Genomic DNA, 15,797 nt, shown 5'->3' on the forward strand with positions numbered 1-15,797 from the left:
TCGAGCCATCTGTGGCAAGAAGTCAGAACGTTCACAGCTCAGTGTGCGAATAAAACTGAAGGAAGATGGATTATCAGACTTTACTCAGTTCTTTACGGTGAAGTCACACAGTTTGTGAAGGGGTTGTCTTGGCGATTGGATAACCTTGTCTACTTAGTATGTAGGTTTATACGTAGCTTTTGGAAAAACCAAATGGATGGTTGGCAGTCTGGCAGGAGTTATACAAGTTTTCTCAACATGGTTCAAAAACGGATGCATCTACAGGGTGAGTATTGATTTCAGTATGAAAGCATAGTTTATAGATAACTGCTTCAGTTACTGTAACTGTTTATGACCCAAAACCTAATTTAAATTTCACAAGTACATGATAGAGGCATAACAAGATGTGTGAGTTTGCACCCCATGAGGCAGGGGAGATAGCACAGAACATGTTCAGTTCCATTATGTTTTGCATACAGTTGATCAATATGTAGAAGAAAGTCAACTTTCAATCAAATACAAGCCCCATGAATTCTATGTTTTGTACTACTGGAACAGCATTTTGTCCAAGCCTCAAATCAGGCTCAGGATGAAGATTATGCTTATGACAAAAATGTATGCAACAGTATTTTGTGGTGAGAGCTTGAAGCTCTTAAATAATGACTAAGAGTTGAGGCAATCAATGGCTTGTTCGAGCCACCTTTCAATGACCCTCATGTTCCTCATGTTACATGACTGGGAAAACACATGTAAAGTTATCGACACAGAGGGCACTGTTTAGAGATAGAGGAAGTTATTCTGCGATAGAATTCACTTTAAAGAAAAAAAAAAAACATACCACTTCATTGATCTTTGAGGTACTCTCTCCTCTTGGCAAAAGGACTTAGAGAGGGTGGATCCTATATAAATTTGAAAGACTGACAAGATAGAGTTTTTAATAAAAATGGGAAAGTGACTCTCAGACCAAAAACAACAGTGTGTAAAAATTTTATTTATTTACTTCACCTTAAAAAACCTTTTTGCTTTTTTGCCCATTACATCTAATAATTTGTCTACTCCTTCTTTAACCTTTACTAATCACATTATTAGAAATTTTTTATGCCCAGTTAAGGGTTAAAATTCCAAATCTCCATATTGATTTGGAATTTTATTATCATATACTTTTTTCTGATGGCACTTGTTTTTGGAAGGATGACAGTTGTTTTCTCGAATGATAAATGGCTCATTATATGAGCAAAATCACTTTTATGTGAAATAAAGTGCCTGTGTTTCCCTTTTCTAGCCAAGTGGTCAGGCACAAGGGTGCATAAGTACAATACTTTGAGTAACTGGGGTTCAAACCCATTACTGCTAAATATGGTGCCGTTTCTTGTATTCTTTGCATCTTGTGAACTCTTTCGACTGCATGGTTGTCTCAGACTATAAACAGAATATTTATTATTATTATTTTTTAAACTCTGGGGGATAAGATGACATTGCAGAGATGTAAGAGCAGTGGTTACTGCAGTTGAATCTGCAATAATGCATCCATTATTTGGCTTATTTCCAGGACTGATGAGTGGCATGATGTGTACTCCCCCCCTAATTTTCCAGATTTTGTTTCAAACCTCTTTAATGCAGGTCAACTGGGTGACAGACGATGTAAAGTGAACTCATGATTCCTTCTGGCTGTGATGGCAAGCATGCCATGCCATGCTATGCTTGCCATCACAGCCAGAAGAGCCAAAAAGCAAAAACTCCACTTGTTAAGTGAAATAAAGTTGCATTATTGGCAATACTGCAAAAAAGTATTTTGCGAAAACAAATTTAATACATGTAAATGTATTTTCAACTGTCTACTTATTGTAAATTAAACACACTATGACAGAAAATTCAAATTCATAATGTGACAGCTTTATTTTCAGTATCTACTTTAATGAACAGCCAAAAGCAATTCTTGGGATAGTCAACAGTGGATGCTGAAAAATTATGTTCAGTATCCACTTTAAGTTATTTCAGTAATCCAAGAGCAATTAAATCAACATTCTTCAAATGCTTAAGTTTTTTCCTTTCTTTCTTGTCAATTTTATAAAATAAAAAACATGAATAATTCCATGCCCAGAGAAGTGCACATTCTAATATTGCTAATTAATCATACTGTTTTTTTACTCATAATTTTTTGGTACCTAGATTTCCTTTTTACTATTTCTAAAAGAAATTTTAATTCAAACTAAGACAGATAAATATAATTAAATTATCTGTCTTTTATGGTGTCTTTCCTCAGAAAAACTATCTGAATTATCATTTCTAAAAACATATTCTGAGGCGGATGTTATCAAAGCTTTAATTTGTAAAAATTATAAGCAATTCAGCGTGGTTTTTACACCAGAAGAAAATCCAGTATATTTTACCATTAGAGAGCTTGAACTTCTGTCTTTCTGGATAAATAGATGATACACCTGCAGGAAATAAGGATATTCTTTCAGGGGTATTTTGAAATTGATGAAAAACTTGTAATTTTATGTCCAATAAGTACAGTATATTACATACATTTTATGATATTTGGCTACTCATCGTGATGAGCCAAGCCAAGATGACATAATAAAATATGTATTCTTACTTTTTATCCCCAGAAAAGACCATGTGCATGTATAAAAAAAAAAAAAAAAAAAAGGGGGGGGGGGGTGTATATGTTAGTGGCAAATGGTATACAAAAATGCACATAACTAAGAGGTGGGCGTGGGGGGGGGGCAGAAATGATGTTGTTGTTGTTGTGGGGTTTTTTTGGTGCAAGGACTACTATGACCAAATTGCACCTGTTTCAGTGGAGAGACACTGCACAGAGGGGGGGGAGAGAAATAAAGTATGCTATGCAACAGAATGTAGCACTGTAGATATTAATTTTTGTTTTTAATTCGGTCTTTTATTAAGATTTTACTTAATTAGATTAGTAATGATTTTAATAAAATAAAACTGAAAGGAAAAAACTTAGTAAAACTTTGTTATTAAGAGCTTCCACAGTCACCTGACCTAGTGCATAGATTCTGTCTGTATAAACATAACATAAACTACTGTTAAAAATAAACAATAAAAAAAAACAAGCCATGAGTACAACAATGGAATGATGTTTGCTATGATTCATGAAAATACCTTGCTGAAAACATAACTAAAATTTTCCTTTTTTCCTTTTCTGTTTCCTTGGACTAATCCTCCCCCCCCCCCCAAACAAACATTATAACCTGTCCTCCACAGAAAGGATCAAATTTTTATTACATATGCATGGATGTGTGTTAGAGAGATGTAATATTAAGTTTTAGGAACAGAAATCAAATCTCTCTACACTATCAGAACAGAATGTTCTGATAGTGTAGCCAAAGAAAACTGGAAAATTTGAGGGGAAACAATGAGAAGAAAAATATATTTCCGTTACCAAAATAAAATTTAGCTTCATAGTACACATTAAATCTTTCTGTGATTTAAGAACTCTGTCTACAAAAACATCTCTCTATTTCGGCAATTTTTGCGAAAGTACAATTTCTTTTTGTTTAAAAGTACCAATAATAAATACCAATACCTGAAACTTACACATATAGTAAAACTTCCACCATAAAACTTGGAACAGATATGGCAAACATGCATTTTGTTAATATTTGTGAACATATTGATGAATTAATTATAATCAATATCTATTCATTTATTCTTTGTTATGGAAAACCCATATATTCAGTAAAAGTAAAGCAATCATTTAAATGCATACAGATATATATATATATATATATAAAATTAATTTTTGGAAGTACTAATTAATGAAATACTTGAATAATCATAGAATAGTGAACATGATGCCAATATAAAGCACAGAATACAAACATTTAAGAGCAGAGATAGAAAATATAAAAATTAGTTGATATACTTAAAACCATCATATCTTTATTTGAATCTAATATTTTTCAATCACAAAATATAATGAGCTTCAAAATACTGATTATATATGAGCGCAAAATAAAAACTAAAAGAAAAATGTTTAAAATTAATTTTGAATAACTAAAATTTAACTTAAAGCATCTGTAATGATTTTCATTAAATCTCTATCTAACACAAATATCAGTGCATGCTTGATGCTTAAATGAAACCTGATTCACATGCTTCTCTCATGGTATTGCTACATGCTTCATCCATCATATCACTGAATATTAGCTAATTACTTTGCCTGCCACATTTAAGTTGTATTTTGTGCTTATGAATTACAGTGCACTTCTGTCTGTTTGACAGAAGTGCACATGGGACACATGGCTTGTAACTTTATCTCTACATTAATTTATTTGCATATAGCAAACAGTTGTGGTTATTATAAAAATAAATTTATTTGTAGTTTATGTTGCATGTAAAAAGATCCTTGGTTGGGAAAAAAGAACCACTCTTTCCCTCTACTCATGGAAGAATATGAAATCATTAATTATGCCATACAACTACAAATAAGCAGAAAAATGCTGCCTACCCTGTATGAGAAATATAAATTTATTGTGTTCCATATACTCACATATGGTATTATTACAAAAGATATTTATAACTTAATGTGAGGCAACCCCACAATAGCAAATCAGCATTTTTTTGCACCAAAATAGAGGAACACCTGTTCTAAACTGGTTGTGCGTGCGTGTGTGTGTGTGTGTGTGTGTGTGTGTGTGAGAGAGAGAGAGAGAGAGAGAGAGAGAGAGAGAGAGAGAGAGAGAGAGAGAGAGAGAGAGAGAGAGAGAGAGAGAGATTGTTTGTTTGTTTGTTATTTGGTTTTTAGGAGCATTAGCAACTAAGGCCATATTGCTCCGGGATATGCGGTGGTCATTTCCTGACCTTTCCGCATCTTCCGTATTTGGTGGTGACGGGCTCGAACCCCGGTCTAATCAAGAAGCGTGTGCTAAGCACTGCTGCCCCTTCCCACCTGGCTACGGAGGCGCAGAGAGAGAGAGAGAGAGAGAGAGAGAGATCCTCAGTTGCTAAAGGTATAGGTAGATTTTAATTTCAGAAAAGAAGACAAAGTTTGAGGCACATGGTCTGTATTACCTAGGCAGATAAGAGAAAAATATACAAGGGGGTCTTTGAAAAGTTCATAGGCAAGTATTTTTTTTTTTTTTTTTTTTTTTGAGGGGTCTGGTAACATGTTACTTTTAAACATAGTCCTCTCTGGAGTAGACATACTTTTGCCACTGATGCTGCAATGCACTGATATTCCAGCTATGAAGAAAATTTTCTCTTGGGTCTCCAGGAATGTATCCACTGCAGCAATGACATCACTGTCAATGAGAAAATGGATGCCAGCCAGGTATTTTTTTCAAATTAGGAAATAGGCAAAAGTCTGATGGTGCTAGACGTGATGAATATGAGGGATAGTACAAGATTTCAAAGCTGCACACATGAAGTGTAGCCATGGCAATGACAGACTTGTGAGCAGGTGCATTGTACTGCTGGACCAAGACTCCTTTGCTGAGTTTTCCTCAGTGTTTGTCTCAAATGTTTTCATGCAAATGTTCCACAAGGTCTGTGTAATAAGTCTCTGTGATTGTTTGGCCTTTCTGAAGGTAATCCACTAGCAACACTTCATCAGCATCCCAAACAAACTGATGCTATCACCTTGTCAGCAGAAGGAATCGACTTAGCTTTCTTTGGAGGTGGGAAGAGCTGTGTTTCCACTGTTTGGACTGTTCCTTTGTCTTGGGCTGAAAGTGGTGGACCCATGTCTCATTCATGGTCACAAATCTTGCAAGGAAATTGCTGGATCTGCTTGAAAACAATGCAATGTTAACTTGACTTGACAACTCTTATTTCTGACCAGTTGGCAACTGGTCAGAAATAAGAGGAACCATTGTGGAACCATTGTGGTGCTACCTTTTTCATAGTGAGAACCTCGAGAATACCTTTTTCATAGTGAGAAGTTATTACAATACATATATGTTTAGACGAGGTGTCCAACATGCTGGCAACGTACTGAACTGATACTCATTGATCGTTCATTCACCAGATCATGCACACTGTCCACAATTTCTGGAGTGATAGACATTGCAGGTCTTCCATAGCATGGGTCATCTTCTAGGCTCTCCCTCCCTTGTTTAAATTTTGCCGCACATTTCTCAACCATGGAATAGGAAGGAACCCCCCCCACAATGTTGTAACCCTATCCTAATGAACTGCCTTTGGTGTTAGTCCCTTTTCCCACAAATACTGGATGACTACACAGTGACTGACTTTGTCCATCTTTCCTCATTCATACAACTCTGTCGACTTCAGGGGCAGTAAGTAAAAAAGATGGTATTTAAACTGCATGAAACCTGGTGGGTTACTTTTTAAAGTTTTATACATTCAGTGCAGAAATTTTTAACACTGTACCACTACCCTTTCATGCCCAGGCCACAAACTTTTCAATGTCCCCCACCATCCACAATACTTTTAAAGCAGCAGAACAAATTACTGAAGGGGGCTAGGTAAGTGATATGGGATGATATATTTTTTTTTGGCAAATGCTTTATAAGCTTTCTTCCTTGCATCATATGACACTAATAATAATAATAACATTAATTATTATTATGATCATAATATTATTATTATTATAGGCAGAGACCTATAATAATATTACAGGTCGAGACTACTTACCAAGTGGTTGCAACAATTCCCAGATATTCAGGTCACCGAACAGCGAATAGCGGACCAGTGAAGGACCATCGTCACAAAGAACCTGATAGCTCCTACAATCTTGGAAAAAATTAAGCAGGATGTGAGCGATCAACTACAAAGAACAAAGAATATGGACAACACAGAACAAGAGAAGGAAGAGCAAGAAGAAATACAACCCAGAGCAGCTGAAGTGGAAAGAGACAAGGTCATGATAACCATAATAGAAGACGAGTGGAAAAAGGCCCTAACAGAATTCGAAGTAATGGACCCCACAAAGACCCACGTGATACCAAAGCAGAGATCCAACAGAATCCTGTGGAGAGTCACAGACCACCTCAATTAGCAAATAATACATTACTTCAACAACAATGGTGCAATCCTGGAGGCCATCCACACAGCCGTGTATCGTGCTATGGTAGCAGCCACTACGATTAATGGAAAATAAATGAGAGACCAGCACAGCAGAAGAACCAAAAAAAGAAGGAACCGCCAGCTTGGGAAAGAAGACTTCAGCAGAAGAACCAAAAAAAAAATAAAGAAAGAACGGCCAGCATGGGAAAGAAAACTTCAGCAGAAGATAGAAGAATTAAGAGTCAAGATAGGCTAACTGATCCAGTACCAATGGGGTACTAGGAGTAAGAAACTGATTGAAAAAGTGAAGAGCAGCAAAAGAGACAGCATTAACAGCAAACATGAGACCACTGAAGCAGAACCTATTTGCATTCAGTAAGAGACTATGCCGATACAAAGAGAGCTCCCAGAGGAAAATAAACAACTGAATCTTTGATGAGGACCAAAGAGCCTTCTACAGGAAAGACAGAAACGGACCACCTGAGCAGAAGATAATCAAGGAGTTCTCGGGCAACATATGGAGCAGTGAAGTAAGACATAACAGCCAAGCTCTCTGGGTAGAACTAGAATGGAAGAAAACCTAGAAAATCTAGAAGAAAAACTAGAATGTACAAGAGATGAGAGAGTAGGAGATTTGGAAGGAAGAACAAGTCAATCTGAACTCCTCCCAAAACTGGTGAACCCCGGGAATAGATAACATCTGCAACTACTGATACAAGAAGCTCACTTGCACACACAAGCACCCAGCAGAGTAGCTCACCCGAATGATAAGGCACCCAGAGACAATCCCGTAGTTTCTCACTCAAGGAATCACATATCTGAAGCCTAAAGACAAAGAGACCAGCTGCATAACCAAAAAGATATCAGACCACTTGGAGAGCCAGAACATAATGGCTGAACAGCAGAAGGGATGAAAGAATCAATTAACCATAGATGCCGCCGTTATAGAGCAAGCCTACAAGAAGCACTGTAACCTGTACACAGCCTACATCAATTACCGCAAGGCCTTCGACTCTGTGTCTCATAGTTGGCTAATAGAGATGCTGAACATCTACAAAGTCAATCCCATATTGACAAAACTTCCTAGGAGCAACAATGGCAAATGGCCTACCACCATTATGGCTGAAAACATCACAACCAGACCAATCCCCATCAGGAGAGGAATCTTTCAGGGGAAATTCCCTGAACCCACTGTGGTTCTGTCTAGCACTTAACTCACTATCAACCATGCTCAACAGCAGCAAGTACAGATATAATCTCAAAGAAAGAAGGAAGTACCTGTACAAACTCACCCACCTGATGTGTATGGATGACATCAAACTCTTTGCAGAAACTGAGAAGCAACTCCAGAAAATACTACTCCAGATCACAGAAGAATTCAGCAATGATATCACAGAATGGAAGTTGGTCTAGACATATGCAAGGATTGCACCAGGGAAAATTGGTCGGCCAAAACCACTTGCTGCAGACCAGTAAAGAGATCAAAGCCATGACAGAGGGAGAGACCTACAAATACCTGGGGACGATGCAGGCTCAGCAGCTAGAGCACAAGGAAACCAAGGCCTGCCTAATTGAAAAATACCAGCAAAGACTCAGAAGTCTACTCAAAGCAAAGCTGAATGGAGGGAACACAGCTAAGGCCTTCGACTCTGTGCCTCATAGTTGGCTAATAGAGATGCTGAAGATCTACAGAGTCAATCCGACAGTGACAAACTTCCTAGAAGCAACCATGGCGAAAATGAGTACCACCATCAAAGTCGAGAATGTCACAACCAGACTGATAACCATCAGGAGAGGAATCTTTAAGGGAGATGCCCTGAGCACACTCTTATTCTGTCTAGCACTCAACCTGCTTTCCACCATGCTCAACAACAGCAAGTATGGATATAACCTCAAAGAAGGAAGGGAAAACCTGTGTACCCCCCCCTCCCAACTGATGAAAATGGAAGACATCAAGTTGTATGCAGCAACCGACTACTACTCCAGGTCACTGAAGAATTCAGCAATGACATCAGGATGGAATTTGGTCTATAAAAATCCAAGGATTCATGGATTAGCATTAGCATTAGTAGAGGAACATGATGCAAGACAGCAAGCTTATGCAGCATCAGGGGAAATTAGTTGGCCGAAACTACACTGCAAATTGGTAAAGAGATCGAAGCCATGACAGGGGGAAGAGTCCTTCAAATACCTGGGGACATTGCAAACTCAGCAGTTAAAGCAAACTCAGCACAAGGAAATCAAGGCCTACCTGACCAAAAATTACCATTAAAGACTCAGAAGCCTGCTCAAAGCAAAGCTGAACTGAGGGAACACAGTTAACCCATAAACATCTATGTAGTCCCAGCCCTAACATACTCCTTCGGGATCACAGATTGAGCTAATACAGAGCTGGAAGGTATCAAGAGAAATACAAGGACAATGATGACCATGAGCCGCCAACACCAACCAAAGTCAGCCATAGAGAGACTGACAATAGATAGGGAAGAGGGAGGAAAGGGTCTGACAGACTCATCAAGCAACAGAACAGCGATAGCCAACCAGAAGGATTATTGCCAGAAAAACACAGCAGCACTCTACCAGGTCAAAAGGAAGACAGACAAGCAACATATCCCACTCATCCTAAGTGAGGAATCCCCTCCCACCCAGACAACACAAACAAAGCTGGAAACATTGGCAAAGAAGACACTCCATGATAGACATTACAGTAATGTCCATCAAGATCACATATATAAAATGGCTTCCAATAATAAAAATGGAAATTTTTATTCTTTATTAAGTTAGAAATATTTATTAATATCTATGGAAAGCCATTTTAGCACATAGATAAAATGGCTTCCAGTCTCGGGGAAGAGCATCCCACTTGTGGGATGCGCTTCCCTGCGACTGCAGGATTCATACTCGCCATTCAAGACCAGGTAATCAACACCAGAAGCTATAAAAAATACATTGCTAAGGAGCCCGGAGTGTTAGATGACACCTATCGACGATACCACCTGGCCTCAGAAACAATCCAACACATTACCACATGATGAAAGGTGATCTCCCAGATGGAGTACACTCATAGACACAACCAGATCACCAGGATAATACATTAGAAGCAAGCTAGCCAGTTGATCAAAGAAAGCGTACTATATTAAAAAAGTGTACTGTATTATTCATGACGGCATATCAGGTTTAATGTCCAAGTTTACAGATAATACAAAGGTTGGCAGGGTTGTTAACAACATAAATGACAGTATGCTACCCCAACTGGATCTAGATATGTTGGGAAAATAGGCTGAGAAGTGGCAACTGGAGTTTAACATCGATAAATGCAAAGTATTGCATATGGGTAGCAATAACCAAAGAGAAATGTACCAACTGGGTGGTACTACACTCAGGGAAGTGGAAAGTGAAAAAGACCTGGGGTAATTGTGCAGCCAAATATGAAGTTTGCTGAGCAGTGCAGATGGGCTGCCAGGGCAGGTCATGGAGTCTTGTCAATGATAATCCCGTTATACAAAGCAATGGTCAGGCCACACCTAGAGTACTGTGTACAGGTCTGGAAGCCTCATTTTAGGAAGGATGTAGAGTTGCTAGAATGAGTATAAAGAAGGGCAACAAGATTGGTGAGGGTAACAAAGAAGTGCTCTTACCAAGAAAGGCTTAAGTTCTGCAAATTGCAGCACCTGGAGAGTAGGCACCTGCGAGGTGATCTGATTGAGGTGTATAAGGCCTTGAATGGGTTAAGCAAGCTGAATGCTGAGGGGATTTTTCATCTTGCTCAGACTAAGAACCTGAGGGGGCAGTTTCAAATTGAGGAAAGATAGTTGTAGAATAGATGTGCGGAAATTTCCCTTTAGCCAGCGGATAGTTGATTGGTGGAACAGGCTTCCATCTTTTGTTGTGGAAACTAATAGCCTAAATAAATTTAAGGCTGAGCTGGACAGGCATATGGAACGAATGGAGGGATGAAATGGGAGGGGTTTTTTTTTTGGCTGACGCTGCATAAGCTTGCTTTCTTGCATCGTATGCCTCTGCTAATGCTAAAAGTACGAACCCCAGGCAGTACTAGAGACCCTAACCCCCAAACTGTACTTGGACTGTGCCATAATAACGGATAAGACAATCCTGCACAACAGACTGGACATAATCTTTGCCACCAAGAAAGAAAAGGCTACCTATCTGATTGATATAGCGATTTGCAACCCCCAGAAAACTCATGAGGAAAAGATCAGAAAGTATATATATACGAACCTAAGACAGGAGATCAAAGAGATGTGGCATAGGCAACAAGTAATGATCATCCCAATCATCGTGTCAACCACCAGTATGTTCCCAAAGCTACTGCATAACAGCCTGGCAGAAACAGGTCTCCCAGAGAACACCTACAAGGAACTCCACAAAGTCTCAATCTGGAACACCTGTAAGGTAGAGAGTTCTTTGACCAACATTAACACCAAACAACAACCACCATGCGTACTTGGTAACAGTACCCATCACTGAGTGGAACTACCAATCAGGGAGAAATAATATAAGAACAACCATAATAATAATAATAATAATAATAGTATTAGTGTTTGTAATGGCTATATGGTGCAAGGAAGTCTAAGGCTTATGCAAAAAAAAAAAAAAAAAAAAAAAAAAGTAAAATAATAATAATAAGAAAATAAAATAAATAATAATAAAAAAAAAAAAGGAAAAAAAAAAACCTATGCATTTCCCTCCTTCTGTAGGTAACTATCCAGTTGACCCCTTAATTTCACCAGACTGTCAGCCTCAACCACTTAGTTCATGTCCCCTAATTCTAGAACCATATATAACTGTGAAGATTTCATCCTCATTTATTTTACTTTTGCCTTTCAGAGCCTTAAACACCTCAATCGAGTGTCCTCTAAGGTGCCCAGTTTTAAATGTACAACCCACATATTCGAAGTCTTTCCTCATATGGATGCCCTTTTGCTGATCTCACCAGGCGAGTTACCTGTCTTTGGAACCTTTCAAAAAGCTTGATGTTTTTTAGGTGCAGTCTCCATACATGAACACAGCAGTCCAAGTGTGGTCTAACAATAGCCTCATATTATATGATAATGTGATTATGATGTGCTTATCTCTACTAACAAATGTTCAATAAATCATCCACAGGACACCATGGGCCTTCCTTGCAACTTGTCTACAATGCTTGGAGAACTTAGTGTCTGACAGCATCATAACTCCCAAGTCCCTTTCTTCCACTACTGACTTTAGTTCAATTCCACCAAGTGATATAAGTCATTTTGGGGTTGCTGTTCTTCAGGTGTAAGACCTTGCATTTTACTGGATTAAAGCATAGCTGCCATTTTTCTGACCATCCCTGAAGTCTACCTAAGTCACTCTGAAGAAGCTCTGCCTGGCAGTGATCATTAACCACTCTACCGATCTTTACATCATCTGTAAATTTAGACATTATGCCCTGTATTCCTTCATCGATGTCATTTAAGAAAATCAAAAACAATCTAAATCCAGCTCATGAGTGATATCGTCAAAATAGTTAACCAGATTTTCCCCCCTGTACAGAACCATGTTGTGTATCCTTCAGAATTCCATTTCTATATAAATGATTCTGAATTCCACCCTTAACCATTGCCCCCACGAGTTTCCCTCTTCTTAAGTTAGACTGACCAGTTAGTAATTGTCCACTACACTCTTAGAATCGCCTTTATGTATTGGCAATACACTGGAATTTTTCCAATCCAGTAGAGTCTCTCCCGAGTCCAGTGATGCTCTCATAATTAGCCTTAATGCACTCACTTGTCACCCCCCCCCCTTAAAATTATAGGGTATATATGCATCAACCCCAGGGGCGTTAGTCGCCTGTAGGCTCGGAAGTTTTTAAATTAAATAATCGTGTGAAATTTCAATATCATTAATTACATATTTTTCAACTTCACTCCCATAATTTTTCATTGACATAAAAGGTTTTGCTTCTGTACATATTGATGCAAAGTAACTGTTGAGTTCATCTGCAACATCTGCTGGGGTATCTAATACTACTATCCCACATCCATTACATAAAGGTCTGATCTGATTTGTCCTTCTCTTCTTTGCATTTATATATGTGAAGAATTCCTTATTCCCACTCTTCGCTCTCTTTGCCTGTGATTTCTCATAATCTGCTTTTGCCAGCTAACCTTTTATGTGGCACTACTACAAATAAATTTGTAGCTGTTATAAGCTTAAGTACTTTTCATTATAATAATGTCATAGAAGCCACAAATGCATAAATACAATTAAGAACATAAGGAGCCGTCCAGTATAAAACAGAAAAAAGATGGTATGGTTAAGTTAATGATTAGTGAAACAAAACAAAGTCTGCAACAGCAATAAGTTAACTAATAGTGGTATCATAAAAAAAAGGAGAGGCTGGTGAAGGCCGAGTATTAGAAATCACAGACTAACAGAACAAGCAACAAGGGGATTTTTATTTATGTGAAGTCAAAGAATTAAAGAACAAATCACTTCCAATCAGATCAGAGCCTTATGTAATAGATATGAGAAAGTCTCAAATAACCTATCTAATGTTGCTGATGAATTGAAGGAAGAGAGAGGGATGCAATCAATGATTATTCTACAGAATTTACTAGTTTTAGAAGCAAATTAATGCTTAAACTTTACAAACGAAAGGCCCTACATGTCAGGAGAAACTGTGCTAAGTAAAGCTGAGTAATATTAAATATGTAATAATGAAATTACAGAAGGCTGTTTATTAGAAATAACTTTTAATCCTAAAGGCAAGTACTACTCCTGAAGCTGATGGCATACACCCAGTAATTTAAAAAAAGATGAGAGAGTGTGCACTGAACCATTATGATTAATTATGAGATCATCATTAGCCTCAATGGAGATTCTTTTAGATTGAAGAAGTTGGTTACTACAGAATAATTAGTCTGAGTTGACTTTAGTGGTAGGAAAACTTATGGAAGTGATTGATAATGCAGTACAGGGGCAAGACAAAAGTGTATTCTAAAGGAAATTGCATATTTTGTAAAGTAAAAAATATTGTTTAACAAATCTGGTTAATTATTTCAACAGGGTCACTAATGAGTTGGATGTAGAAAATAATTCTGAAATTGTTTATATGGACTTTAGCAAAACTTTGGTACTGTCCAGCATGAGAGGTTACAGATAAGATACTTAGAGATGGCTGCAAGAGAGGAGGGAGAGGGATATGATTAATGATTATTTTTCAGAATTGGCCAGAATACAGAATTTTAGAAGAAATTCAAGAAAATACAGAATTTCTTGAATTTTTGTATTACATACAGTACTAAATACTGAACTAAATAAAAAAAAACAACAACAAAAAAAACTACTAAATAAAATGCTACATACACTATTAAATATTGAACAATGGGTCTGTTAACCAATTCGATTTATAAAAATGTTTACCTGATAACAAAACACTGATTTTATTGTGTTTTGCTTTTTATAATTGTCCATTGGTGTCTCCTGTATAAGATTCCAACAGTGGTCTGCAAAAGTATTTGGATTCCATTTTCCCTGGTATCTTTTTTCCACTTAAGAAATCTTGGTGAAACTTTTCATCATGTTCATAGGAGATCGCTTCCAAGTTTTCAGGAAGAAAGTCAATATGGGAATGCAGGAAATTAAGCTTTAATGACAGGTCTTGGTTTTCGTTCATTGACCTATGATATTTGAAAACTGAGGGTGATGAGAACTTTTTAAGCATATATCTGAGTTTTCGAACATATGTCATAGGAATCTGTCAAAATTATATCACGGAGGAAATTGTTGCTGGCCAGTGTTATTGTGTGCGAATGCTGGCCTAATACTGTATTAGGTGGGCGGTCACAATTGAGTGATCACAGTGTGTGTGTGTGTGTGTGTGTGTGTGTGTGTGTGTGTGTGTGCGCGCGCGCGTGTGCGAGAGAGATTCTGATTTCATATCAGATGTAGAAAAAGCCCCTTTTCCTTGAATCATTCACCCATTATAATACTAAAACTGTAACAATATAAAGTAGTACTGTTCCATATATATATACACACCGATGAGCCAAAACATTATAACCACCTACCTATTACGATGTTGGTCATCTACATGCTGCCAAAACAGCTTGTACTTGGTGAGGCACTGACGCTACAAGATTTCTAAATGTGTCTTGTGGTATCTGATACCAACACATAAGCAGCAGATCCATTAACTCCTGTAAGGTCCATGGTTGAGATGCCTCTGGTTTGTGTTGCTGTTCCAACACAATACTGAGAACGAAAGAGAAAACAAAGTTTTTTAAATTCAGAGGAAGCAGTACTTGTAATGTGCTTGTGCCAAGAGAGAGAGAGAGAGAGATTAGAAGTCAGGGTAATCCCCAAAAGAGATATATCATCTTGCCTCGAAATCGGAGTTTCACCAAAGATAAGCATAAGAATCCTTTTTTGCGAGATATAAGACAAGACTGAGCTTTAGAAGGATTGAAATCAACTAAGTTGTCTTTGCCACAATGGAGAATTACCTGGTGATCAGCATTTAAGGAATTGGTAGCGGATATTCGAGAATTTGAAGTTGATTGAGCAGGGCAAGGTTCCTCAAACTGGAAACTTGATTGCATTGTGCTATCATTGGCAAAACTATGGACACGATTTCCAGTCAATGGAAGAAGGTCATTAATATACAAGAGGAAAAGAGTGGGGGAAACTGAACCTAGGGGGACACCAGCATTAGTGGAGAAGATAGAGAGGCATCTACCATCACCCTCAGTGAGTGATCAGAGAGAAAATTTCATAACCAATTACAAAAAAAACAGTTGCCAAACCATAAGCTGGAAGCTTGTTTAGAAGACCTT

At 37.8% G+C, this 15,797-nt stretch overlaps 1 protein-coding gene across 8 annotated transcripts in view; it reads right to left on the reverse strand.

The window, feature by feature from the left end:
- Positions 1–15,797, reverse strand: part of LOC150086018 (uncharacterized) — a 576,308-nt gene that overhangs the window by 131,262 nt on the left and 429,249 nt on the right. For 6 of the 8 annotated variants that reach the window (XR_016546983.1, XR_016546988.1, XR_016546987.1 and 3 more), the window contains one exon: positions 6,604–6,702. The exons of 1 other annotated variant lie outside the window; for it this stretch is intronic. Coding sequence is in view for 1 of the 7 variants with exons in the window: in XM_090374334.1 (XP_090230460.1) it covers positions 6,604–6,702 (99 nt within the window). In the remaining 6 variants the exon portion in view is untranslated. Of the gene's footprint in view, positions 1–2,369; positions 2,418–6,603; positions 6,703–15,797 lie in introns of all 8 variants that reach the window. One more of the 8 variants, XR_016546985.1, reaches the window with a different exon arrangement.

This window comes from Mastigoproctus giganteus, chromosome 5, assembly GCF_048544385.1.
Source record: "Mastigoproctus giganteus isolate SK-2022 chromosome 5, ASM4854438v1, whole genome shotgun sequence".
Classification (NCBI taxonomy): domain Eukaryota; kingdom Metazoa; phylum Arthropoda; class Arachnida; order Uropygi; family Thelyphonidae; genus Mastigoproctus; species Mastigoproctus giganteus.